Consider the following 23609-nt stretch of genomic DNA (forward strand, 5'->3'; position numbering starts at 1 on the left):
TAATTTTTATATTAGAGTTTCATCACCCCCTTTCTTCCCGTGGGTGTCGTTAAAGTCGACTGTGGGATATGGGTTAAATTGTAGCATAGGCGAGAGGCTGGCAACCTGTCACTGCAATGTCACCATTTCGTTTTCATTCAACCCCTTATTTGCCAAGAGTGGCACTGAAACTTGAGTAGTTTCATGTGTTCTGCCTAGGTACCTCTGTATGGGATACAGGCGTGCCGCGTGATTGTATGTATGATGTATGTATGTATATCAAAATATAGGTTAGTCTTACGACATAACTCATGAAAGGTAAAAAGTACCAGCAGTAGGTGGGCCATTTTTTTCAAAGTTTTCCACCCCACTTCTTTTGTAACATGTGTATTTTATACTCAGAATCGCGAGGTCTTTTAATCCTAATAGGAGAAAAAAAGAGTCCTAAGACTTTTTTCCCATTCCGTTACCATTTTTAGGGTTCCGTACCAAAAAGGTACAACAGGAACCCTTATGGTGCGACTCTGTCCGTCTGTCCGTCATACGATACAAAAATGTCCAAATCCAAAAAAAGTGGGGCGGGCAACTTTGAAAAAAAAAATGGCCGAGGTCTTCGACAGTGTTCCAATCCAACATATGCCACAATGAGGAGGCACACTCAAAGTTTATGACAGATGGCGCTACCCTATTAGTCCATACGTGAGAGCGAGAAGATGATATGTTTTTCTCTCTCTCACATATGATATGAATGACAGTGATATGCCTAGACAGGCGCCGCCTGGCGGGATAAAAGTGTGCCTCCTCATTGCCACATATTATCTTATTTCATTGTCAATAAAAGTTGACTGTCATTTATTGGGCATTGGTCCCTTATTTAGTCATATTAATTCGATTAGTGAAATGAAATGAAATGAAATATTTATTTTCCAAGTAGGCATATTACAATGCGCTTATGAACGTCAAATAAAACTACGCCGTTTGTAGTGTTGTTTTAGACGCTTTTGTATATTAGAGCAGGCTCCAAGAGGATGTTCGTTTGCAAAAATAGCGCACCTCATTCTGACTTCTGATATATATTGTATAGGTCCCAGACATCATATTAAACAGGTGTTGTCAAGCAGTTTTGTGGTCCCCGTCCCCCCTCCCCCCAATTAAAAATTGCATACAAACAAAAAAAAAAATTTTATCAAATCATGCCGTGAAGGGTATCAAAAGAAAGGGCTTATTGAGTAGTTTACTATATAGCATACTATAACATTTCTTACACTTTCTCTAAGAATTTTTTAGAAAATTTACGAAAATGCTTCATTTTGGAGTTCACTTTAAACCACTGTAGATTAAGAACTAATGAGTATATTTTTATAATTATTATTAGTTACTTAATAACAAGAGTCCAATGTCTACGAACCAATAGTTCGTACAGTGCAAAAATTGCATTTGGGAGCAGGGGGAGCTAACGGGTTTAGCTAATCCAACCAATATTTGCTCATTCTAGATGAATTTTCGCAAAATCCAGCGACCGTGAAGCATGAAAACGTCGGATCTGTGACAGCCGTTTGACATCATTTTTCTAAAGTAGATAATTGCAGGAAAACCGTGATATTTTTTTTGGAAAAAATACGCAGTCGATGGTATAAATTTCGTCACTTTCAGCTTATATTTCTGCATATCTTTAATAGCTCTCTAGTCTCTACCTATTTTGGCATTTAAGTAAGCACCCACTGCAACATGCGTCGTCATCATCATTATCATATTAGCCCTTTATCACTCACTACTGAGTACAGGGGGGTTACCATGACGTACTAAAGACGTTCAGTTTAGGTTGAGAGAAAGGGACACAGCTATGGCAGTTACATAGCTCCGTCCCTCTCTCTCATCCTAAACTGAACGGCTTTAGCACGTCATGGTAACCCCCCTGTCCTCTCTTCTATGTACTCTACTACTTCTCCCGGCCCTGAGCTAGTCTCATCCAGGGGGCCGATTTTTGAGTCTCACGCGTTCGAATTCAGAAAATTGTCACTGAAAATAATAGGCAATTCACCGTTTTCAACCGGTATTTTAGTGACAGTGAGACTCAGAAATCGGCCCCCAGTTATGACTTTGTGACCCGCAATTTTCCGGATGTCTTGGACCCAACGAGCCAAGGAGCCATGTAGGTATGTATCGACAATATGTAGGTATGTATCGATATAAAAGTGAATCGAAAGTTTTATTATTTTTCTTTATTAAGTCGTTAAGATCCCAAAAAGTTACGAATATTAAAGTTAATTTTTTGAAACCAATTTTATTCCTGGGGCCGATTTTTGAGTCTCACGGCGTTCGAATTCAGAAAATTGTCACTGAAAATAGGCAATTCACCGTTTTCAACCGGTATTTTAGTGACAGTGAGACTCAAAAATCGGCCCCTGACCCTGAACTATTTACCTACACCCTACTCGTACACCTAAGTATGATAGCAAATTATTTAATGAATATGTCGATTTCGATGTCACCCTGTGTGGTAAGACCCGCTGCAGACAGTCATCCTCCTTGCGTTATCCCGGCATTTGCCACGGCTCATGGGAGTCTGGGGTCCGCTTTGACTACTAATCCCAAGACTTGGCGTAGGCACTAGTTTCTATGAAAGCGACTGCCATCTGACCTTCCAACTAGACCTTATTGGAATTAGTCCGGTTTCCTCACGATGTTTTCCTTCACCGAAAAGCGACTGGCAAATATCAAATGACATTTCGCACATAAATTCTGAAAAACTCATTGGTGCGAGCCGGGGTTCGAACCCGCGACCTCGGGAACGAAAGTCGCACGTACTTACCGCTAGGCTACCAGCGCTACCCGCTGTAGACAGTAGCATTGATTTTCCAGCAAAGCCTTCGCCTAAGTTCGCCGGCAAGCGTGCCGCGAGGCGGTTCCAAATATTTTACTTATACAGTCACCAACACAGCTGTAAATATAGACAAAGTGCCAAAATCATGTATACACACCTTAATGTACAGGCAATAAAGTTCTCTATACATATTTTTGGCCCTTTGCCTGTATTTATACCTTTTTTGCTGACTGTACAAAGAATGGCAAAGAGAATAACTATATAATTGATGTCAAGAATGCACCTCGTGTGTTGTTTCGTTATTTCGCTTTCTTTAATATGAAATTCATTTCCGTTCGTGTTCTTTTAGAATTTTTTAGTTAGAGAAATGTCACATTAAAAATTTGTAAGTACCTATGTACTTATACTAAACAAGTTATTTTGGTTCTACAAGTACCTAAATAATTAATACTTATTTTATTTATACCCTGGCCTATAAATAAAAAGGGCAATTTTAAATGACGACCATTCGATTTCCTGAATTACGTTCAATAATATCTCCAATACTATTTAAATTCTACTAACAGAATCGAAAACAAGTGGCTCATTACCACTAGATTTATGTAAAAATCACGTAAAAATTTAGCCGTCCTTTTTCAGAAATACACAGCATTTCGTTTTCCACACGCTTTCGAACGGCGAATTCGTGCTTTTGTATTTGTCCCCTGTCTGCGTGCGCACGCGTAGCCGAATACACAAACGCTCACGAAACGAAACGCTCGTAGATATCTATCTCTATCGCGCGCTATCATATTGGCGCGACAGAGCCAGACTACCTTTCACGGCGTTTCGTTTTCGTTTCGCGTCGTAGAAATGCCAATGCTGGCCTGATAATAAGTAAGTAGGTAACAAGATTGCAAGTTTTCGACGACAGTTTATTTTATACTTTCTTATACCATGTTGCATTGGCACGAAAAGGGTCTTAATGGGGCATAGTCATGCTCTAAAAATAAGCCGCTAGTAAAAGTGTAGCGTAGTAAATTATTCGGTTTTATGTGGGGACGTGGACGTGGTCACGCGATGGTGTGGGCTATGCTTGAGTGCGCCGAAACGTCATAAACGAAATAAAAGTTTTTTATAATAAATAGAGCCGGTCTAAATTAAATCTGCTACTATCTCGCGTATTGTTCTCATCTTCAAAGTCACTTACGTCATCAGTCAAACGTGATAAAATAATACTTAATGAGTCATTATCACAGAATATACTTATAAAAGTACAAGTCATTATTTTTTACCTTTCTTCCGACGTTTCGCCCAGGTTGCACTGGCCGTGGTCACGGAATGGTGATGTACAAGCAAAGTGTCGATGTTAGATATAGAGATGTTAATATATCGCCAAACTATGCCGATATTCGTCTTACTCTATGTGCAAAGTAAATGAAATTCTAAGATAAAATGAAAAATATACGGATGTAATTTACAAAAATATTTTTTTTTAAATATTTATAGACGCAAACAAGGTACGATTTCGCGTTCAATGTTCATTAAAAACATAGTTTTTTTACGAACAAAAACTTAGTAACTTATTATTAATCTGTGCTCAAACATTCAAATTAGCTTTAAATAAGTTCTGAAGTGTGTCACTTTATCGCAAACAAACAAGTTTATGCAAATTGTACAGAACAAAAGAAAATAAACGACACGAATCGGACATGTTGTCAATAACAGTGACGATTAACATGAGGAAACATCACTTTTGAGTCAAAAGACTGAAATGCTATTAGATCAGGGACATAGTGGCACAAATATAGTATGTTTTAGGTATGTTTTAACCATTCAGTGTAGAGGAGATGCAGTAGCGTTTCATAAAGGGGACTTTTTAAAGGTTTCTCAGTCATTCGCTGGGTTTGGTCCCATGTTTTTTAAGATTCGGTGGTTCAATTTACTCTCACAGTTTTAGTGCATTTGTCGTTATGTAAGGTACTAATAAATCCTTGAAAGGATGTTATTTCGTCATTATGACATCTCCTCTGTATCATGCATGCTATTCCAGTTATCTCCAAAAAAGCGATAAAATTTGATATCAGTGGTGTTGATTTCCGTGGTTTCGGTGGATATTTTGACCACCGATATCAAAAAAAGTGACCACCGACTTCGATTGCCATGTTGTAAATTGGGATTTGTTTATTATTTTCTAACAATTCATACTTAAAGAGTAGGATATACTTTGTAAAAACATGAAACTATGTTTGTTAGCAAATTAAGCCATAGTATGGGTACACCATATCGTATTATGAGCTAATTTTTGACGTAATAAAGCTTGGATCGGGCCGTCGGGTATATTGACTTCAGTAAGTATATTATTGACTTCGTATATTAGACTTATATACAGTACTGGACAAAATTCTTCATACACCGACATAAAAAAATAAACTTTCTATCATAATTTCTCTACCCTTAAACTTTACATCACAGTTGTGTTGAAAACTTTTGGCTAATTTCATGGCGTACAACATACAGACAACAATATATCAATGATTGTACAATTATTGTTTTACTTGGGTATAAATATAAATATTAGTACTTTTGGCTCTGGACAAATTTGATCATACAAAAATTTGAGCAGATTCGAGCGAGACGATATCCGCTGTGCTGTGCCCTACCACACAAAGCGGAATATCATTCGCTATGCCCTGCCTCCTACAAAATACAAATTCTTGAATAATCATGTAAAAAAATATGTAAACTATTAAAATATGGTTCGTTTTAGTTTTATTATTATTGTCCATTTATTTTCAAACACGTGACATTTATATAAAACAATAATGTTATATACACATAAATTCAAGCCTGTATTCCCTAAACGGGGTAGTCTGAGCACATAAAACTACTCAAGATTCAGTGCTACGACAATAATTAATGACATAATTATAATAAATTTAATGATATATTATAATGTAAGTTATCGATGAACTAAATATCGGAAGGAAGTCACTAGTGTCACTTCGTTCGTGCCAGAAAAATATCTAGGTATAGTGATGACCTTTACTATTTTTGTTGACCTCCCGATATTTATATCCCGGTCAATATAAGTCTAATGAAACGAACCGCGAATAATTCAAAACTTTCATGACTATAGCCTACACCTAGATAGTACTGTGGCCATGTCTAGCCTGTACTAGGATGCGGAATTCAAGAGCGTACAGACAGACGACTCGACAGGAATGCCGTCTGCCGATACCGATGGCATTTCTGTGAGGCCGCGACCTTCGACACAACTATTGTCAGTCAGGTATATCCGGAGGTGTTTTAAAACAGATCTATTATGACCTTTTTAGACGATATTATTTTAATGTTCATGACAACTCGATTCACTCAATAAATAAATAAGGACATTCTTACACAGACTGACTGAGTATCACGGTAAGCTCAAGAAGGCTTTTGTTGTGAGTACTCACCTCAGATAACGACAATCAACATATATAATATACATTTTTTATATATATACATAGAAAACATCCATGACAGGAACAAATATCTGTGCTCATCACACATAAACGCACTGAGAGAAATTTGCATTGTGAATTTAACAAGTTCGACTTGTTGCGGTTTATCCGTTTGAATCAGCCAAACGTATGTTTAAAACAATATGTGTCAGGTTGTTTTTATAAAATCGACTTGTTGATTCAAATATATTGCCGATTCAAATGACAAGTAGCTTGTTGTTTGAACCAAAGAGCACGTAGGCGCTATTTTAACCAAAAAACTTGTTGAACGAACATGAAAACTGGTTGTATTTTCTCTCAGTGCGCCCCGGGATTCAAACTCAGGAGTCAGGACCAAGGCTTAGCAGGCAGGGTACTATCCACTAGGCCAGACCGGTCGTTAAAAGTTGCTTTTCCTACACGTTCTTCAAAATAAAAACCGGCCAAGAGCGTGTCGGGCCACGCTCAGTGTAGGGTTCCGTAGTTTTTCGTATTTTTCTCAAAAACTACGGAACCTATCAAGTTCAAAACAATTTTCCTAGAAAGTCTTTCTAAAGTTATACTTTTGTGATTTTTTTCATATTTTTTAAACATATGGTTCAAAAGTTAGAGGGGGGGGGACGCACTTTTTTTTCCTTTAGGAGCGATTATTTCCGAAAATATTAATATTATCAAAAAACGATCTTAATAAACCCTTATTCATTTTTAAATACCTATCCATCAATATATCACACGTTGGGGTTGGAAGGGAAAAAAATATCAGCCCCTACTTTACATGTAGGGGGGGTACCCTAATAAAACATTTTTTTCCATTTTTTATTTTTGAACTTTGTTGGCGTGATTAATATACATATTGGTACCAAATTTCAGCTTTCTAGTGCTTACGGTTACTGAGATTATCCGCGGACGGACGGACGGACGGACGGACGAACGGACGGACGAACGGACGGACGGACGGACGGACAGACAGACATGGCGAAACTATAAGGGTTCCTAGTTGACTACGGAACCCTAAAAACGGTACTTAACCTAAAGTCGGCACTGCATATTTAAATACACAATTGTATAGTATCTATTCATTATTTTTTTCGCACTACCATGCCTAATCAAAAAAGGGCAATGGAAAAATGATTTCACGGTGATTGTCATCACAGAGCGAAGGTTCCGCGATTCACGCAAAAACTAGAGCGCGTGGACAAGTTGCCAATCGTTCACGCTTCGTAGCGAAGTTAATACGGCTATCTCTCTCTATGGAACAGCGATAGAGAGAGCGTTAAATGGGCATTTTCGGGAGGAGCGATGAAATAGTACATTACGATACAAGTGCGTAAAAACGGAAGATCGAAACGAGTGGCGATAAATTAAAACACGACCGAAGGGAGTGTTTTAAATCGACACGAGTGCGAGAAGTGGTTCATTATATGTCAGGTCGAAACTTCGGAGGGCCATCTGTACTGAAAAACGTCGTACGATACATGTGCGAAAAGAAAATTCGTAACTCTTGTCAATTTAAAACACTCCTTCAGTCGTGTTTTAATTTATCGACTCGTTTCGAATTTCCTTTTTATCGCACTGGTATCGTAATGTATTATTAGCTATCTCTTTTCGCGCAAATACCCAAGTCCAATACGCTGCGGAGCGTACGACTGGCAACTTGTCTACGCGCCCGGCAGTGTCACCCATTGTTTCGCTCCAATGGCGAGCTATTATGAGAACTTGTTACTCGTTTTTATAGCAACTAATACCTAATTATCATCGATAGCCTTGATGTTATTGTAAAAATTGCCTTGTTTTGCCATCACCAAACGAACGCTAATAGTAACCTAAGTAAACCAACACAGCCTGATATCTGATTCGATGGAACTTCTATCAATCATCAGTTCCTAGGTGATGTAGTACAAAATGATTGATGACATTTGTGATAAGCATCGTTTTAATGGCAGCTTACACGACAAGGATAGTTGTAATTGATATTTTTTCACAATCGAAGTAGTTCAAAATTGTTGAACTTACGATACAAGTGCGAAAAATAGGAAATTCGAAATGAGTGGCGATAGAAAACGTCACAAATAAATGTTTTCTTCGTAAGGTGTTGCGTGGAATTACAAAGTTGTTCCAAATGCAGTCGGTAGATGTAATTGACCTATTCATATACGCCCACAAAGTTACATAAATTACACAACAGTGTAAGGATCACACACCCCCTATATAAAACATTAATAATGATGATTTATTGTCAGATATTTAAATTTACAGTGAATATTCTCATAAATAGTCTGTTGATTAGATAGTTACTGGCCAGGTGCCGTAGCCGAATGGCATTTCTAAACGAAACGAAACGAAACGCCGCGAAAAGTAGTCTGGCTCTGTCGCGCCAATACGCAAGAGCGATAGAGATAGATATCCACGAGCGTTTCGTTTTGCGAGCGTTTGTGCCATTCGGCTACGCACACTGACCAGTCGTCAAAACAAATGAAAACGCCACAAATTAAATGGTATCTTCGTCAGCAGGTGTTGCGTGGATGAACTAAGTTGTTCCGTGCATTTGCATTTGGAACACGTTTCGTTTGCGTCATGCTGTGATGTCACCCCACTTCTTGATGCCGTTTTAGGATGTGCATACATAATTATTGATTAATATTTGTATTTAGCAACAAAACGCAAATGCCTCACCAGAAATATATGACTTCTTCTTCTTCAGGCCTTAGTCCCATCTCTATTTGGGGTCGGCTCTCCTAGTCCTGTCTCCAGAGTGGTCTTTTCTGGGTCGTCTCTGTGTTCGTGTTGGAATTCTTTAGGTCTTTTAGAAATATATGACTATTGTCGAGAGGGCGCTGTTATTCTGATGTATGCTCTGACAGTTCTGCAGTATCATCATCATCCGCCTTGCGTTGTCCCGGCATTTCCCACGGCTCGTGGGAGCTTGAGGTTCGCTTTAACAACTAATTCCAAGATTTGGCGTAGGCACAGCGACTGCCCTCTGACCTTCCAACCCGAAGGGTAAACTAGACCTTATTGGAATTAGTCCGGCTTCCTCACGATGTTTTCCTTCACTGAAAAGCGACTGGCAAATATCAAATGACATTTAGCACATAAATTCCGAAAAACTCATTGGTGCGAGTCGGGGATCGATCCCGCGACCTCCGGAACGAAAGTCGCACAGTACTTACGGCTAGGCTACAAAGTTAACAGTATAGTATGAAAAAACTGATGAAATTCCGCAACATGGCGCGTATAGTCATATATTTCTGATCAGGATTTAGTAGGTATATGAGTTCGCAGTCACGGTTCACAAAACTTAATTGGTTGCCATTGTTTTCAAGATATAATGTAATAGAGATTTCAAGAGATAAAGATGTTGGAGGGTAATAGATATAAGCTTAAGTTAAAAAATTGGTTGATAGAAAATGTTTTCTATACGACCTAAATGAGTTTTTTCTGAAATATCCCGGGTAATAATTATAAGTTAGCCAGTAAGCTAATATAGTCAGTAGTTTTTTAAGAATATTGTACGCTCGAAATGGGCAACTGTTGATACCGAATTTCCTGTATATCATACCATCTTATGTACACAGTTAACAATGAATAAATTTTACTTTACTTTACTTTACTTTACCGGAATAGCTAAAGAGTAGAAACTGAACGTTTAAAAAATGTCCTATGCCTCTTTGCCACATAGTGTGATAGATTAAATGTCTATTTTGAACGAAATGAAACGGAGCATTTAATAGAATGTCACCTTTGCAAGCCACAATTCAAATTCGTATGATAATTTTCTACCAACATAATCTTATACATACAAACCGAATGTAACACCGAAAACCGAATTATTTTAATGGCGTATTCCTCATCATAAATTAGAAGAGTAAAATGTTATTAAAACTTTTCTACTTTCAGGGTTTTAAGCATTAAAAAAAAACGGCCAAGTGCGAGTCGGACTCGCCCACCGAGGGTTCCGTACAAACTTTCTTTCAAACTAACTAGTTAAAATAATCTAATGTTTTCATATAACTGTAACACGGTATTTTTTTTACATTTTTCTTCAAACAATTTTTTTTTTCACAACAAAATAAATATAAAAAATAGTTTATTTACGTTCCATTTGCACTCTTTCTAACGATACCCCACTTGACCTAGTAACTTGACATTTCCAGTTTACCCCCTTTAATTTTGGCCATTTTCTACAATTAAAATAAATTAAAAAAAATACTTTCTATTTGTAGAGGTTTACAATGTTCACAACTATTCCAAATTTCAAGTTGATAGCATTAGTAGTTCTCGAGATATTTAGGAATGTGACAGACGGACAGACAGACGGACAGAGTCGCACCATAAGGGTACCGTTCCTATTGTACCTTTTTGGTACGGAACCCTAAAAATCACAATTACATATTATTCCTCAGAACAAAACGCTGTTTTGATGGCGATGATGCCGTTAGCGGACATAATCTTCGTTGCTATCAATATATCAAAAATCGTAACTATAGTGACTCGTTACAAAAAAGCGTGTTTTTTAGAAAAAAAACTGTAAATTTTTATTTTAAGTGCCAGTTTTCCAAATAAAATTTAATTTTCATGTGAAAATACATTTAATAAAATGAAACAAAAAACAAATACAAAAATTTTTTTTTGCAAAATTTGCTTGACGCCATATAACATTTTATCTTTATTTTGCCCTCAGAAATGTGTAGTTAAAATCTTTCGGTTCCCTCATGTAACATCGTGTATTGCAATGCTTTAGGATATGTATGTACTTTATCATCCGCGATACATATCGGCAGAAACAACATTGCTATGCAACTAGAATCTCATTGCCAAGTGATCCACCGTGCTTCCTCAAACATTTATAATGTGGGTCAAGATGCATGACCATATAGCGAATAATTTAAAATATTTCTAAGAAAATTAAGGTTAGATATGCCTAGTGTTATTGTTGGTAACTTTGTGGTAAATGAACTAGTGCGATTTTCAATCCGGAACAGTAGTAGTATAAGTATAGATAGAATGGAAACTGGATTCCAATTCTAATGCACATATCAATTTCTATAAAAAAAAAAATTAAAAAAAAAACCCTGACATAGTGGACCGATTTTCATCAAACATGGCTAAGAACACTTCATACATACATGAGAGCCTGTGCGACGTGCGACGTTTCAGTAGACGACACACCCGATCATGCGAAATGGAAGCCCAAAATCAATTAGGAATAATAATGCTGAGGAGAGAGAGCCCAACTGGGGAAGTACCTCCGCCTTCCCCCAACCCCACCGCCGCAGAAGACCGCAGCCAAATAACACTAGACCCTACTCATAGTGTTGTGTTCCTGCCGGTGAGTAAGGCTGCCAGAGCTCAACGAGGGTGCGGTGTGCTGATGACGGGAGGACTTACGGAACCGACTTATTCCGTCTATTGTCCTTTGAGTCGTCGGCAACCCGAACCCGAACTTGTGCAATCCTTTTTGTTGTGTATTTAACACAGCATTTAACACAGCTTTTTGCTGGGTATTTAACACAGCAAAAGGGAATGTACCAGTTTCTAATGGGGTGGCAACGCGCAAGTGACACTCTTTGAGTTGCAGGCGTCCATAGGTTACGGTGACCGCTTTCCATCAGGCGGGCCGTACGCTTGTTTGCCACCGACGTAGTATAAAAAAAGGGTGCAACCGGGATAGAAATTTAATAAATAAGTATTACTATTGTGACATTAACAATGAATGTGTAGGCATTTACATAGTGAGATCATCTTTATGGAACACTCATACAAATGCTTTATTTGCAAACAACAAAGAAGGCAAATGAGTGTACCCACAGAAAACTGTACAAATATCATTCAGTTAAGAATGAAGCTACTATGAAACGTTACAGTTTGAAACACGAGCGCATATATCTTAAGTGAATATTACATACATACTTAAAACACGTAAATATCTGTCATGTGCTCATCGCACAAATAAATGTCTTTACCGGGATTCGAACCCTAGACCGCGGCTTAGCAGGCAGGAAGCAGGGACACTACCGACAATACAGCGTGTGGATTCCAATATTCCATACGGGCGAATAATGTATCCAGTTATAGTATCTGATCATGCGAATTGTGATAATCATTTTGTTATAAAGTGTCATTAATTAAGAGTAAGAAAGAGAAGAGATTAAGAGTAAGTAAATTTTTTTTTTTTAAATCTGACCAAGCAGCTACAGCCGTCCAACTTAATTTGACATGACATAAACGTCATATCGTAATGACGTGTAGGTAGGTACGCTAATTGATGTGGACGTAATACATTGCGAGCTGAATTATTATGTATTAAAATAAATATCTCATTTGTTCAAAAAAAAATGTTGTTATTAGACTTCTTAGGTTCGATACTAGTTGTTATTATGATTTATGATATTCGCACGTATGGAATACACACTCTGTATAAAAGTAAGATCTAATTTTATTTGACTGCGGTTTTCTGCAAGGAGGTTTATTTCAATTCTAATTGTTTCACACCTGTCGATAACTCCAAATTACCATTCACACGCCTGACTGAGATGGTCACAAAAACAAATGCCGATCTCGACCTTCACGGTCAAACTCCTTTGACAGTAACAGCCAGCCGCTGAGCGTAATGACTAACAATTAAACACTGAAAAGGGTAAGTATTGGTTTATGCTCTAGTGTTCAGGTTTTAGAACGTGATTGCTTTTTACGGGCTGGTTACGCTAGAACTATGTTCAGTTGCACAGTGCTAAATTAGTCTCATAACATACACACATACATACATACAATCACGCCTGTAATACAGAACACATAAAACTACTCGAGTTTCAGTGTTGTTTCAGTTTTCTTTCAACTCCTTGGCAATCAAGGGGTTGAAAGAAAACGAAATTGTGACATTGCAGTGACAGGTTGTCAGCCTCTAGCCTACGCCACAATTTAACCCATATCCCTATATCCCACAGTCGACTTTTACGGCACCCACGGAAGAAAGGGGGTGGTGAAATTTTTAATCCCGTCACGACGCGGGTTCAGGGGGCATGCTGGTAATAATAATTACGATAAAAAGTATTTTTGTATATTAAATCTAGGTACTTAAAACCCACACTTAGCCTTACGATTTGACACATTATCTACCTAATATAAAAACGCTTAATACGTGTTATTACATTAACATACTTACTCTTTCATACTTTTACTTTCTTTAAGTATTAGATAAAAAAATTGTTTGTCAAATCAGACCAGTTGAATGCCGAACTTGATCTAACTCATCAAGCTTTCTCGAACCTGTTTGATACTTGTCGGTGTCGCATTGCAAGTAATTATCAAGATACTTGACAGTGGAGAAATTAACATGACGAATGAAAGGGTCGTCATGTGATATTGGGAACTTATTAAAAATGCCGATCGTTTTAATATTATTATGAATTCATAAGATAAGATAAGATAAGATGTTTATTTGTATAAGTTATGTACATAGGATCTTAAAATTTTACAAATAGCTTCCATGATACCCATTCCATTCATCTTCCATTCCATTCATATTGCGCCTATGCCATTATGGAAAATATTAATAAGTAGGTATCTGAAGAATAATATATACCTAGTTTATTTTGCGATATGTAGGTATAGTGGTTAAATCATACAGTAGGAAGAAGATAAAATATAATCCATTTGCTTCCGGACAAAATAATTAGTTAAATTATATGTACATGAAGCAATGTATATAATATATGTACATATATGGAGAGCAGAGACTTGTAGTCGGTCGCTGAAAGTAAATTTACAATATTTCTGTTTCTCCGAAAATCTGATGACTTTTTGATAGATTCACATAATTTTCCAATTATTATAAAACACTTACACCATACGTTGTTTTCATGTATGAAAGAAAGGAGCATTTCATACCTCGTTTTTCTATGGTTTGTTTTTCATAGCCACAAAACAGACTAAGTATTAATTACTTTGCCAACAACAAAAAATATGTTCCAATGCACATTTCCTACGCCTCACTTCACATTGCCTTTTTTCATACATCATGCCTTATAGAGAAGAGTGGAAGTAACGAAACACCGTTTACGATCAATTACTATTTACTACTACAGTATTGACTAACAGTGTATCAACCTTTTATACGGTGTGTTACCAGTTTACCAGCAAGTGGTTTTTTTTTAAAGGAGTCTACCTAATCTATAGACGGTCAACCAAATCTTGGCTGTCAACCAAATTTTAAAAACGTATGGCTCACCCACCGGCCAATAGGCTAGTTTTCTACACTTAAAATAAAATAATTTATGCAGTGCACGAAATAAAGCACCACATAATTAGAAGAAAAATATAGACAGATGTTATTTTTAAACATAATTTCTATTTAATAAGTCAAAGAGAAAGATATAAAGTAAATGAATTCATAGTAATTCCATATTTAATAGCAAATCGTTTTGACAGTTCATAAAAAGAAGCTGATTTGACTAGTAGGAAACTAGCCTATTGTCTTCATAAAACGCGTGCCTTTGCATTCCTAAACCTTGACGGTGACGGAATCATCGACGACCCATGACACATTAAAATTATTGAAAATGTAGGGACGAAGGTTTAACTCCCATAGAAAATTTTAATTTCGCGCCATTTTTTGGTGCTAAGATTTGGTTGACAGTCTATAACACAGTTATTTAACGCAACCATGCCCATAATTGTCGGTTGTTAAGTTGATAGTCAATCTAGCGCAGTACCAGGGGCGGCTCACTCCGCGATTCTATTACCGCGCTACAAGTACACCCTGGCGGCCGCGAGTTCGCGGCCTACTCCGGGGTGGCGCGCGTTCTCATGGAATGAACGTTCGCTCTTTCTATTGTTACTGTACGTCGCGAGGTTTTTGTAAGCGATGTCCGCGTGTGGAATGCTAATAATATTTAGTTAAATAGACATATTGAATAAAATAAATATCATAGGACATTCTTACACAGATCTACTACCTACTGATTAAGTCCCACGGAAAAGTTCAATAAGGCTTGTGATGTTGGAACTTGAACAAAATATATAAATACAGTATATATACCTAGAAAGTACCCAAGACTTGAATATAATAGTATAACATTTTATGTGAGTATTAATTCGTTTGAATCCATTGGTAACCCTATCACCGGACGCCGCGCACGTGCGGCTCGTTTCTTTGTAAGAATTTTGTAGGTATTTAAAAAGGCGGCATTTCGTGAACATTAAAGCAGTGGGCCTTCTGTACTTGTACTATTATATATTCTGTGGCAGTACGTTAAAACTCAAAAACACATTTCTACAAATGCGTTTTCGGGGTAAGTAACTAGACTGATGTGGTGTATGAGTGAATCTATAGATATATATGTCATGTATCATCCATGTATTATATTCCTCCAACTGAACACTGAGCTTGACATCTTTTATGTAGGGTTTTTAAAGATAGGTACGAGTAAATGACGATTGAAGAATAACAGTACGGGAGTAGAAAAAATAATAATCGCCTGGCTACACTTATCCGTGTCTTGCGTGGGCGACGGTCGCGCGACCGTCGCCGTCGCGTCTCATACTTCCATATCGATAAGGTTTGATTTCGTATGCGTCGCATCGCCGTCGCGCGATCATCGCGCGACCGTCGCCCACGCAAGCCACGGCGTTAGCGATTACACCCTGTGGTTGGTTCTGACACCTGCCGCTATATGTATGTATATGTTAAGTTATTTTGTGCAGATACTTACCTGCCTAATACTTGAATGTTTTAACAACAAAAACAGCGGTAGAGACGACTTAGCCAAGACGCAGACGACCTCTGTGTGCTGAACAGGGCAGCCCGGCCAGATCAGGCGACAACCAGAACAGAATGGGCAGTAGAAACTGTCATTGATTATTATAGGCGTTGGGGACTGAAGTGCAATGTTGAAAAGACAGAGTGCATCATGTTTACCAGAAAAAGGGGTTATAAACCAACGGTTAAACTGAAAGACCAGACTTTGCCGTATAAAAAAGAAACGAAGTACCTCGGAGTCATTTTTGATAAGACGATGACGATGGGACCACACACGAACTTGGTAACGACAAAGGCAAAGCGTATAAGAGGCGCCCTTAGCTCAATCATTGGCTACTACGCAAAAACGGACATCACAGTAAAACTTGCCATTATTCAAGCATGTCTGTTACCGGTGCTGGACTATGGTACCGTTCAACTTCTACCACGTTATAGCAAAACAAACTTGTTCAAAATAGAGAGGCAATATCGTATGGCTTTAAAATCAGCAGCACAGTTCCCTCGACGCACGCCTACTGAAATGCTGTGGGATACATTAGATTGGGACCCGTGGCATATTCGTGTCCACGATCTGCATCAAGACATGTTGGAGAAATTGAAACAGCTGAACATAGCGGACCTTGATACCCCGGGTGACGCATACCTCGGCTACGGTCAATTTAACCCTCTGCTCACTAACCATAGAATGGAGATATCCCCTATATTGTTAACAGGCAGGACCGCAGGAGACCGCTCAGTATAAGATCAGCAGCTCCTAGGCCACATAGATTGTAAGTTAGTTTTAAGTAGTTATTAAGAACACAACAAGGAATTATCAATGCTAGTTGTCCTTATATAAAGTAACTATCATAAATCAGATACACCACACTTGCACTGATCTCACCTAGACTTAAGCAAGCATACACCCCTGAGACTCGATGGGAGCAGGGACATTAATTGTAACCAATATAACTATGAAAATAAACCATTCTGATTCTGATTCTGATTCTGATTCTGATGTTAAGAGTACAGCAGGTCACCTAACTGACTCGCCTGCGATCTTATGTGGCTTTCTAACCCCTGACGCAAAAACGACGGGGTTTGACGTTTGTCGTTTGTCTGTCTGTGTGTATGTCTGTCCATGGCATCGTAGCTCCCGAACGGATGAACCGATTTAGATTTCGTTTTTTTGTCTGAAAGCTGAGTTAGTCGGGAGTGTTTAGCCATGTTTCATGAAAATCGGTCTACTATGTAGCGGTCGAGGGTTTTTTTTTTCAAATTTTAATTTTGTGGTTAGGTTATATGCAATAAGGACGGTTTTCTATTAAAATTTTGGGGTAAAAACGTTGAAGGACCCTATGTAGCCTATGCACGGGGTCACATTACTCCCTTTACTTTGCAGCTTACTATACTATTACTAGTAGATACTTACTGAACGTTGATAATAAGCTAAACACTAAAATTTAAATTTTGAAAAAAACCCCGACATAGTGGACCGATTTTTTCATCACTAAGAACACTCTTGACTTATTCAGCTATCAAACAGAAAAACCTAAATCGGTTCATGCGTTCGGGAGCTTCGATGCCACAAACAGACACACACACACACACACAGGGAGCCTATTCCAGCTAACAAACTGTTCTACAGTTTGACGGTGTTATGTAAAAAAACTGTTTCACTTTTATTGAATAAAACCGGCCAAGTGCGAGTCGGGCTCGCGCACAAAGGGTTCCGTAGCAGCAAATATTTAACCAAAATTACAGTTAAATCAACCTATCTCAAAAACTATAAGAGATACTTTGATCAAACCAAAAATCGTTGAAAGAGTTAATTAGCATGCATCACCTCTATTTTTTTCTAATAGATTTTCCTGAATTTTATACCCGTAGTTATAAAAATAGTAGGGGGGGGACATACTTTTTTTGACTTTGAGAGCTGATATCTCAAAAACCGTTCACTTTAAGAAAAATGTTTTTTAGAAAACTTTATATCATTTTAAAAGACCTTTCCATTGATACCCCACACGGGTATGTACATCGAAAAAAAATTTTCATCCCTCAGTTACATGTATGGGGGCCCCACCCCCAATTCTTTTTTTAATTTATTTAGTGTCATAATTTTGTAGCGGTTCATACAACACATATTCCCATCAAATTTCATCACTGTAGTACTTATAGTTTCCGAGTAAATCGGCTGTGACAGACGGACAGACGGACAGACGGACAGACGGACAGACGGACATGACGAAACTATAAGGGTTCCGTTTTTGCCATTTTGGCTACGGAACCCTAAAAAAAACACACACACACACACACACACACACACACACACACACACACATCGACAGACACGTCAAACTTATAACACCCCGTCGTTTTAGCGTCCAAACGATTTTGTTGGTATGCGAGATGCGATGAGAGGTACATTATCTAAGTTTCATCTCGCTTTTTATCTTTTAAGTTTCCTTGGCTAGGCTCCCAGACAGGCACTATACGGCCAGACGCCCCCATCGAGTTACCTATATTAGCCAATCGTAGCAAATCGAAAATATGTAAAATATGAAGGTTATAATTAGCTACATAATACCAGAATCTCGAGATATATATATTTACTAGTTTTTGCCCGCGGCTTCGCTCGCGTTAGAAAGAGACAAAAAGTAGCATATGTCACTCTCCATCCCTTCAACTATCTTCACTCTTTAAACTCACGTCATTTCGTCGCTCCGTTTTGCCGTGAAAAACTGACAAAAAAACAGGCACACACACTTTCCCATTTATAATACTAGTATGGATATAGGTATGTAAGTAGGTACATAAAGTTATTCCAAGAATTATTTTAAGGACATGTTTTTGTACGCCTGATACCATATTTATGATTTTATCCACCACTGTAAACTGTACCTATGTTTTATAAAACACTTTGAACTTGAACCTAAATTACTTATCATTAATTTTATACCTATGTTGTAAACGGGGCTTTATTTCGTTATTTGTCCGTCCCGGTTCACATCAGTGGAGACATTTAATTGATATATGTATGGTCAAAAAGTAAATCAAAGCAATAGAAAAAATCTTTGAAGGAGACTCCGTAGAAAAGCTTAAATAATAACGTTCGCTGTACATAATCAAATACGATTAAATAATTAAAATGTGTATATTCCATTCTGTGACTATGTTTTCTTGGAAAAAGAAATACATATATATATCACCAGCAGATTAGGTGCTATCTTATAGTTTACACGAGACAGCAGTTAATGAGAGCAATAAGAACAGCAAACACAATAATATGATAAACACGTTTATTGTTTTAAATATACACATACGGTCACGTTCACGCCCCATTCTTACAATTTTAGTTACAATAACCTATCAAATGTATCTATTGTTATTTTACACAATCAGGTATTATATACCATTCATATTATACACTCCGAGAACTTTGAATTGAGCTATATATCATGGTAATATTTTATATATATTAGAGATGTGTTAATGAATAAATATTACGCATACGAAGCGCCTTAACTTAATACAAAGAGCTGGAATGTTGATTGTTCGAGTCGCGCAGCTTTGGCAATGCGTCCCCGACCTATCGCGGGGAGCGTCTTCCTCACGACTCTAACCCGGCTAAAGGTCACCGTTGTACACCTAATTCTATAAATAATATTAATTCGTCAAGATATGCACAGCTTTCATTCACATTATCACTTGGTCGACCGCGCGGTCAAGGTAACCTTAATATTTGGTAACGATACGCATCAGTCAGAGCGGCGCACAATGCATCACGGTCAGGGCCGGAGACGGAGCCGAGCACTAGACTAGGCCAGCAGGTGCGCCAGCGCGGCCAGCGCCAGCGTCGCGGCCAGCGCGCGCCGCGGCGCCGCGCCGCCCGGCAGCCCCGGCGCCGCCAGCTCCTCGGCGAACACGTAGCTCCGCGAGCCCGTGTGCGACTTCAGGATCCTGTAGTTCACGTCGCTCAGCGACACATCGTTCTTCATGAAGTTGAACAGCCGGTTCACCACCACGTACACGTTGCCGTGGTCGTCGAACGCGAACCGGTCCACCCACTGGATGTAGTTGGCGTCGCGGGCGATCGTCCTCTGCCCGTGCTGGAAGGGCAGGCTCGTGTTCCACTCGGCGATGGTCGAGTTGCCCACGAGACCGAAGTAGAGTACGCCGCTCGCGTCCATCTTCATGCCGTCGGTCTGGGAAGCCTTAACTCCGAGATCGACTACGTGCGACCGCAGAGCGCCGTCCCTCTGCCCGACAGTTTCGTTTCGCAAAACTGAAGCATTGATGGCGTACATGTGGAAGCTGGAGAGCGGGCAGTAGTAGATGGTGCGGTCGACCGTCTCCCGGCGAGGAACTGCGGCCCGAGCGCGATGCTGTCCACGTTGACGGGCAGGTCCACCGTGGTACCGTTGATGCGGAAGGTGGTCGCTTCGGGAACCGCGGACATCGAATACGAATCGCGCACTTTCCACGACTTGCTGTCACTGCGGCGGAAAACTATGATACCCGGATCGGAGGCACTGTTATCCGTGATGTAAGCGTAGTCTCCGTCGCGGCGGTTGTCGACGACGATATCGTTGAGGTACGTGGTGGTGCTGTCCACTGAATTTAACGGGAATCGTTGCATCTCATTTTTGCCGGTTTTGAGGTCGATGAGGACGATGGAGGGCGGGCACTTGGAGTCGGGCTTGTCGGTGAGCGTGCCGACGCGGCCGTTGTCGAGGACCCACAGGACGCCGTTGCGGTCCACCTGCACGTTCTGCACGAACTGCAGCGCCTCGCAGTCGCCGACCTTGTTGGCGTCCCAGCTAGGGAACGGGCGCAGCTTGGGCGCCGTGTCGCTCTGCACCACCGGGATCGTCGCGAGCGTCGCCGGGACCCCGCGCATCATCCTCGGCACCGTTAGGAACAGGTTTTCGCCGTAGAAGCTTATTCCAGATATTAGGACGTTCTGAGGAATATATCTGCTTGTATTGAGGTAGGCCTCCCGATCGGCCGGGGAGGCCCATTCGAAATCGATGGCGTTCCATTCGTAGATGACGCGGAACTGTTCGCGCCTCGGCGGCGGGGGTCGCGTCTCGTTCTGGGCGGCCGCGGCGGCGGCGAGCGCGAGCAGGGCGGCGAGCAGCATGTCGGTGGGCGCGGGAGGTCGCGAGCGGCGCGGTCGGCGCGAGCGATGCGACTGAGCCGAGAGCGCGCCCGCCGCCGGCAAGAGGCGCCGCCGCCGTCGTGACAACACCGCGACGTCACACAACACCAACAAACAAAACAAACGGACCCCAAACAACAATAACCCATTTCTGCCTCTACTGGCTAACCTTTGTCTTTGCGCGGGACTTAATAATAACAACTCTACCTAACATTATTATAACAAGCGCAGCGCAGTAGAGTCGCATCTATCAGATTATCCCTTAATAAAATATGCGTTATCTGTTTTCATTCTAACAAAAATTTTAAACTGAAAAGTAACTTAAAGATCTCATATGTATTCAAATATAGTTTCCGGGTAGGGTTCTGCAAGGTCGCGATTCTCACCCCACCCACCCAGACGAAGGGTCGCTAGTCGCCCGTCTGAAAGGGTCTAACAATCGATTCAATTGGATTTGCTCGTTAGGGTACTTTAGAATTAGTTTACTTCACGGGTATGGGTTCACTACAGTACATTGTAACTGTTATATTTGGAATTTAAACAGTGTTGCAGTAAGGGATAATAGCATATAAATACTTAATGTAGCTGTAGCCCTTATAATACCTTAGGAATGGTACAATAATAGATTTCTGAAATTAAATTCGCGTGAAATGTTAATATTTTATTCTCTGTTCATTACTGTTTTTATTATGTGCTCAGTGTATTAATTTAGTGCCTGATAAAAAAATTTAAATATAAACAAGTTAGAGATAAAGTTATACAATACATCACATTATACCTACCTGCTTATGGTACCTACTAGAAATAATGATAAAAACCGTAAAGCGCTTGTCAATAATAATAATATATATGGAATTATTTACAAACTAATGCATGTGTTTTGTCAGGATCTTTTATTAGTAAATGGAAATCCAAGGTCTCTGCCTACCTGTCTGGGAAACAGGGGTAAATAAACCTATTTATGTCTAGCATTTTATATAAAATCGAAAATTCATTTTATATTTATAAAACGTAAACGAGTTAAAGAAAATTCCACAAAAAACATAAGGTGTAGGTACTCGGGTAATTCCGAACGTCGAAAACCGTCGGAAAATTCCGAAATTCAAATGATAATCACCCGTGATTCCATAGTAATAAGGGTCCCTTTTCGGAATTTGCTGACGGTTTTCGACGTTCGGAATTACCCGAGTACACCTTACCTGTTAAAAAGGGGGTCAGTTTCCTATCGGCTAATTGTTCGCCCAAGAAATCCAATCGAATGCCAAGTTTAGATGCACTTCAAAATCGATCATAATAATCATCTTCATCAACAGCCGAATCCAATCCACTGGTTAACATTTGTCATTCCCAAGACTCACCAGCGCTACGACACACAGTCCTCCATTCCAGAATACTTCTAAATTTGAACTTGGCCGGTTAATTTAATTATATAAGGGCCAATTACACCATCAGGGTTAACCCACCATTTTATATGGAATTTGACAGGTGACAGCCCACTAACCCTAAGTTAGTTAGTGGGTACGTAATTAAATTTTCCATTAAAATTTCCCACTAGCCCGGAAACACGTGTCCTTTAATACCAGCGGGTAAAAACGCATTTTATCCACTAGTGGGTAAAGTAATTTGACCTTGAATAGAGTCAAATTAACTGCTTTAAAATTGATAAAAGTAGGTGAATCTAGTAATAAAGATGATTTACCACCTGTGGAACTACTGGTAGCAGTGATAAACGCATTTTTTGCGTTGTAGTTTCCTCGCTATAGTGAGGGGAAAAGTTTTGTGTTACACACGGGTGCAAATGTATTTTACTTCTCGTGTGTTAAAAAACTCGCAAGTTCAGGATTCTATTCTCGAACCACTCGCTTTGCTCGTGGTTCAACTATAGAATCCTTTCACTTGCTCGTTTTTCAATTCCACACTAGGCGTTAAAATACAACTTTGCCCCCTTGTATAACAAATAACTATTATTAGGCCCACTTGCACCAACCACTTAACTCAGGGTTAGTGGGCTGTCATCTGTCAAATTCCATGTAAAATGGTGGGTTAACCTTCTATTTTTGTTGGTGCAAGTGGCCCTAATAAATTTAATTACGTACAGCACGAAAACCTGCCAAGTTCAAATTTGTGAGTATTCTGGAATGGAGGACTGGGTGTGGTGGCTTGTTAAATTTTTGTCCCTATACAAATATAAATATATTAGCATATTTCTTCCATCTGAATGTTAACCAGTTTAAGAACCGACTAGATAACTACTTAACAAATTTAAAGAACACATCTTAAGAAAGAATTGTTGGATACAGGCAACTATCAGTTGTTATAACTGCCTGCCTGATTAATAAATAATAATAATAATAATAATAATAAAAAAACCGCTGACACTGACGGACGTGTCTTTGGATAAATTTTCACAATTTTATTTATTTTTATAGTATTTTTATCGCCGTT

The 23609-nt window shown here is 39.3% G+C and overlaps 1 protein-coding gene across 1 annotated transcript; it reads right to left on the reverse strand.

Annotated features, from left to right (window-relative positions):
• Positions 1-19288: 19288 nt before the first annotated feature.
• Positions 19289-21223, reverse strand: LOC125233426 (protein yellow-like). The gene is given in 2 exon segments (XM_048139442.1): positions 19289-20360; positions 20363-21223. Coding segments are annotated over 2 exon segments (1323 nt in total). The 5' UTR covers positions 21147-21223; the 3' UTR covers positions 19289-19821.
• Between the last annotated feature and the right edge of the window lie 2386 nt (positions 21224-23609).

Source organism: Leguminivora glycinivorella, chromosome 14, assembly GCF_023078275.1.
Source record: "Leguminivora glycinivorella isolate SPB_JAAS2020 chromosome 14, LegGlyc_1.1, whole genome shotgun sequence".
Classification (NCBI taxonomy): Eukaryota; Metazoa; Arthropoda; class Insecta; order Lepidoptera; family Tortricidae; genus Leguminivora; species Leguminivora glycinivorella.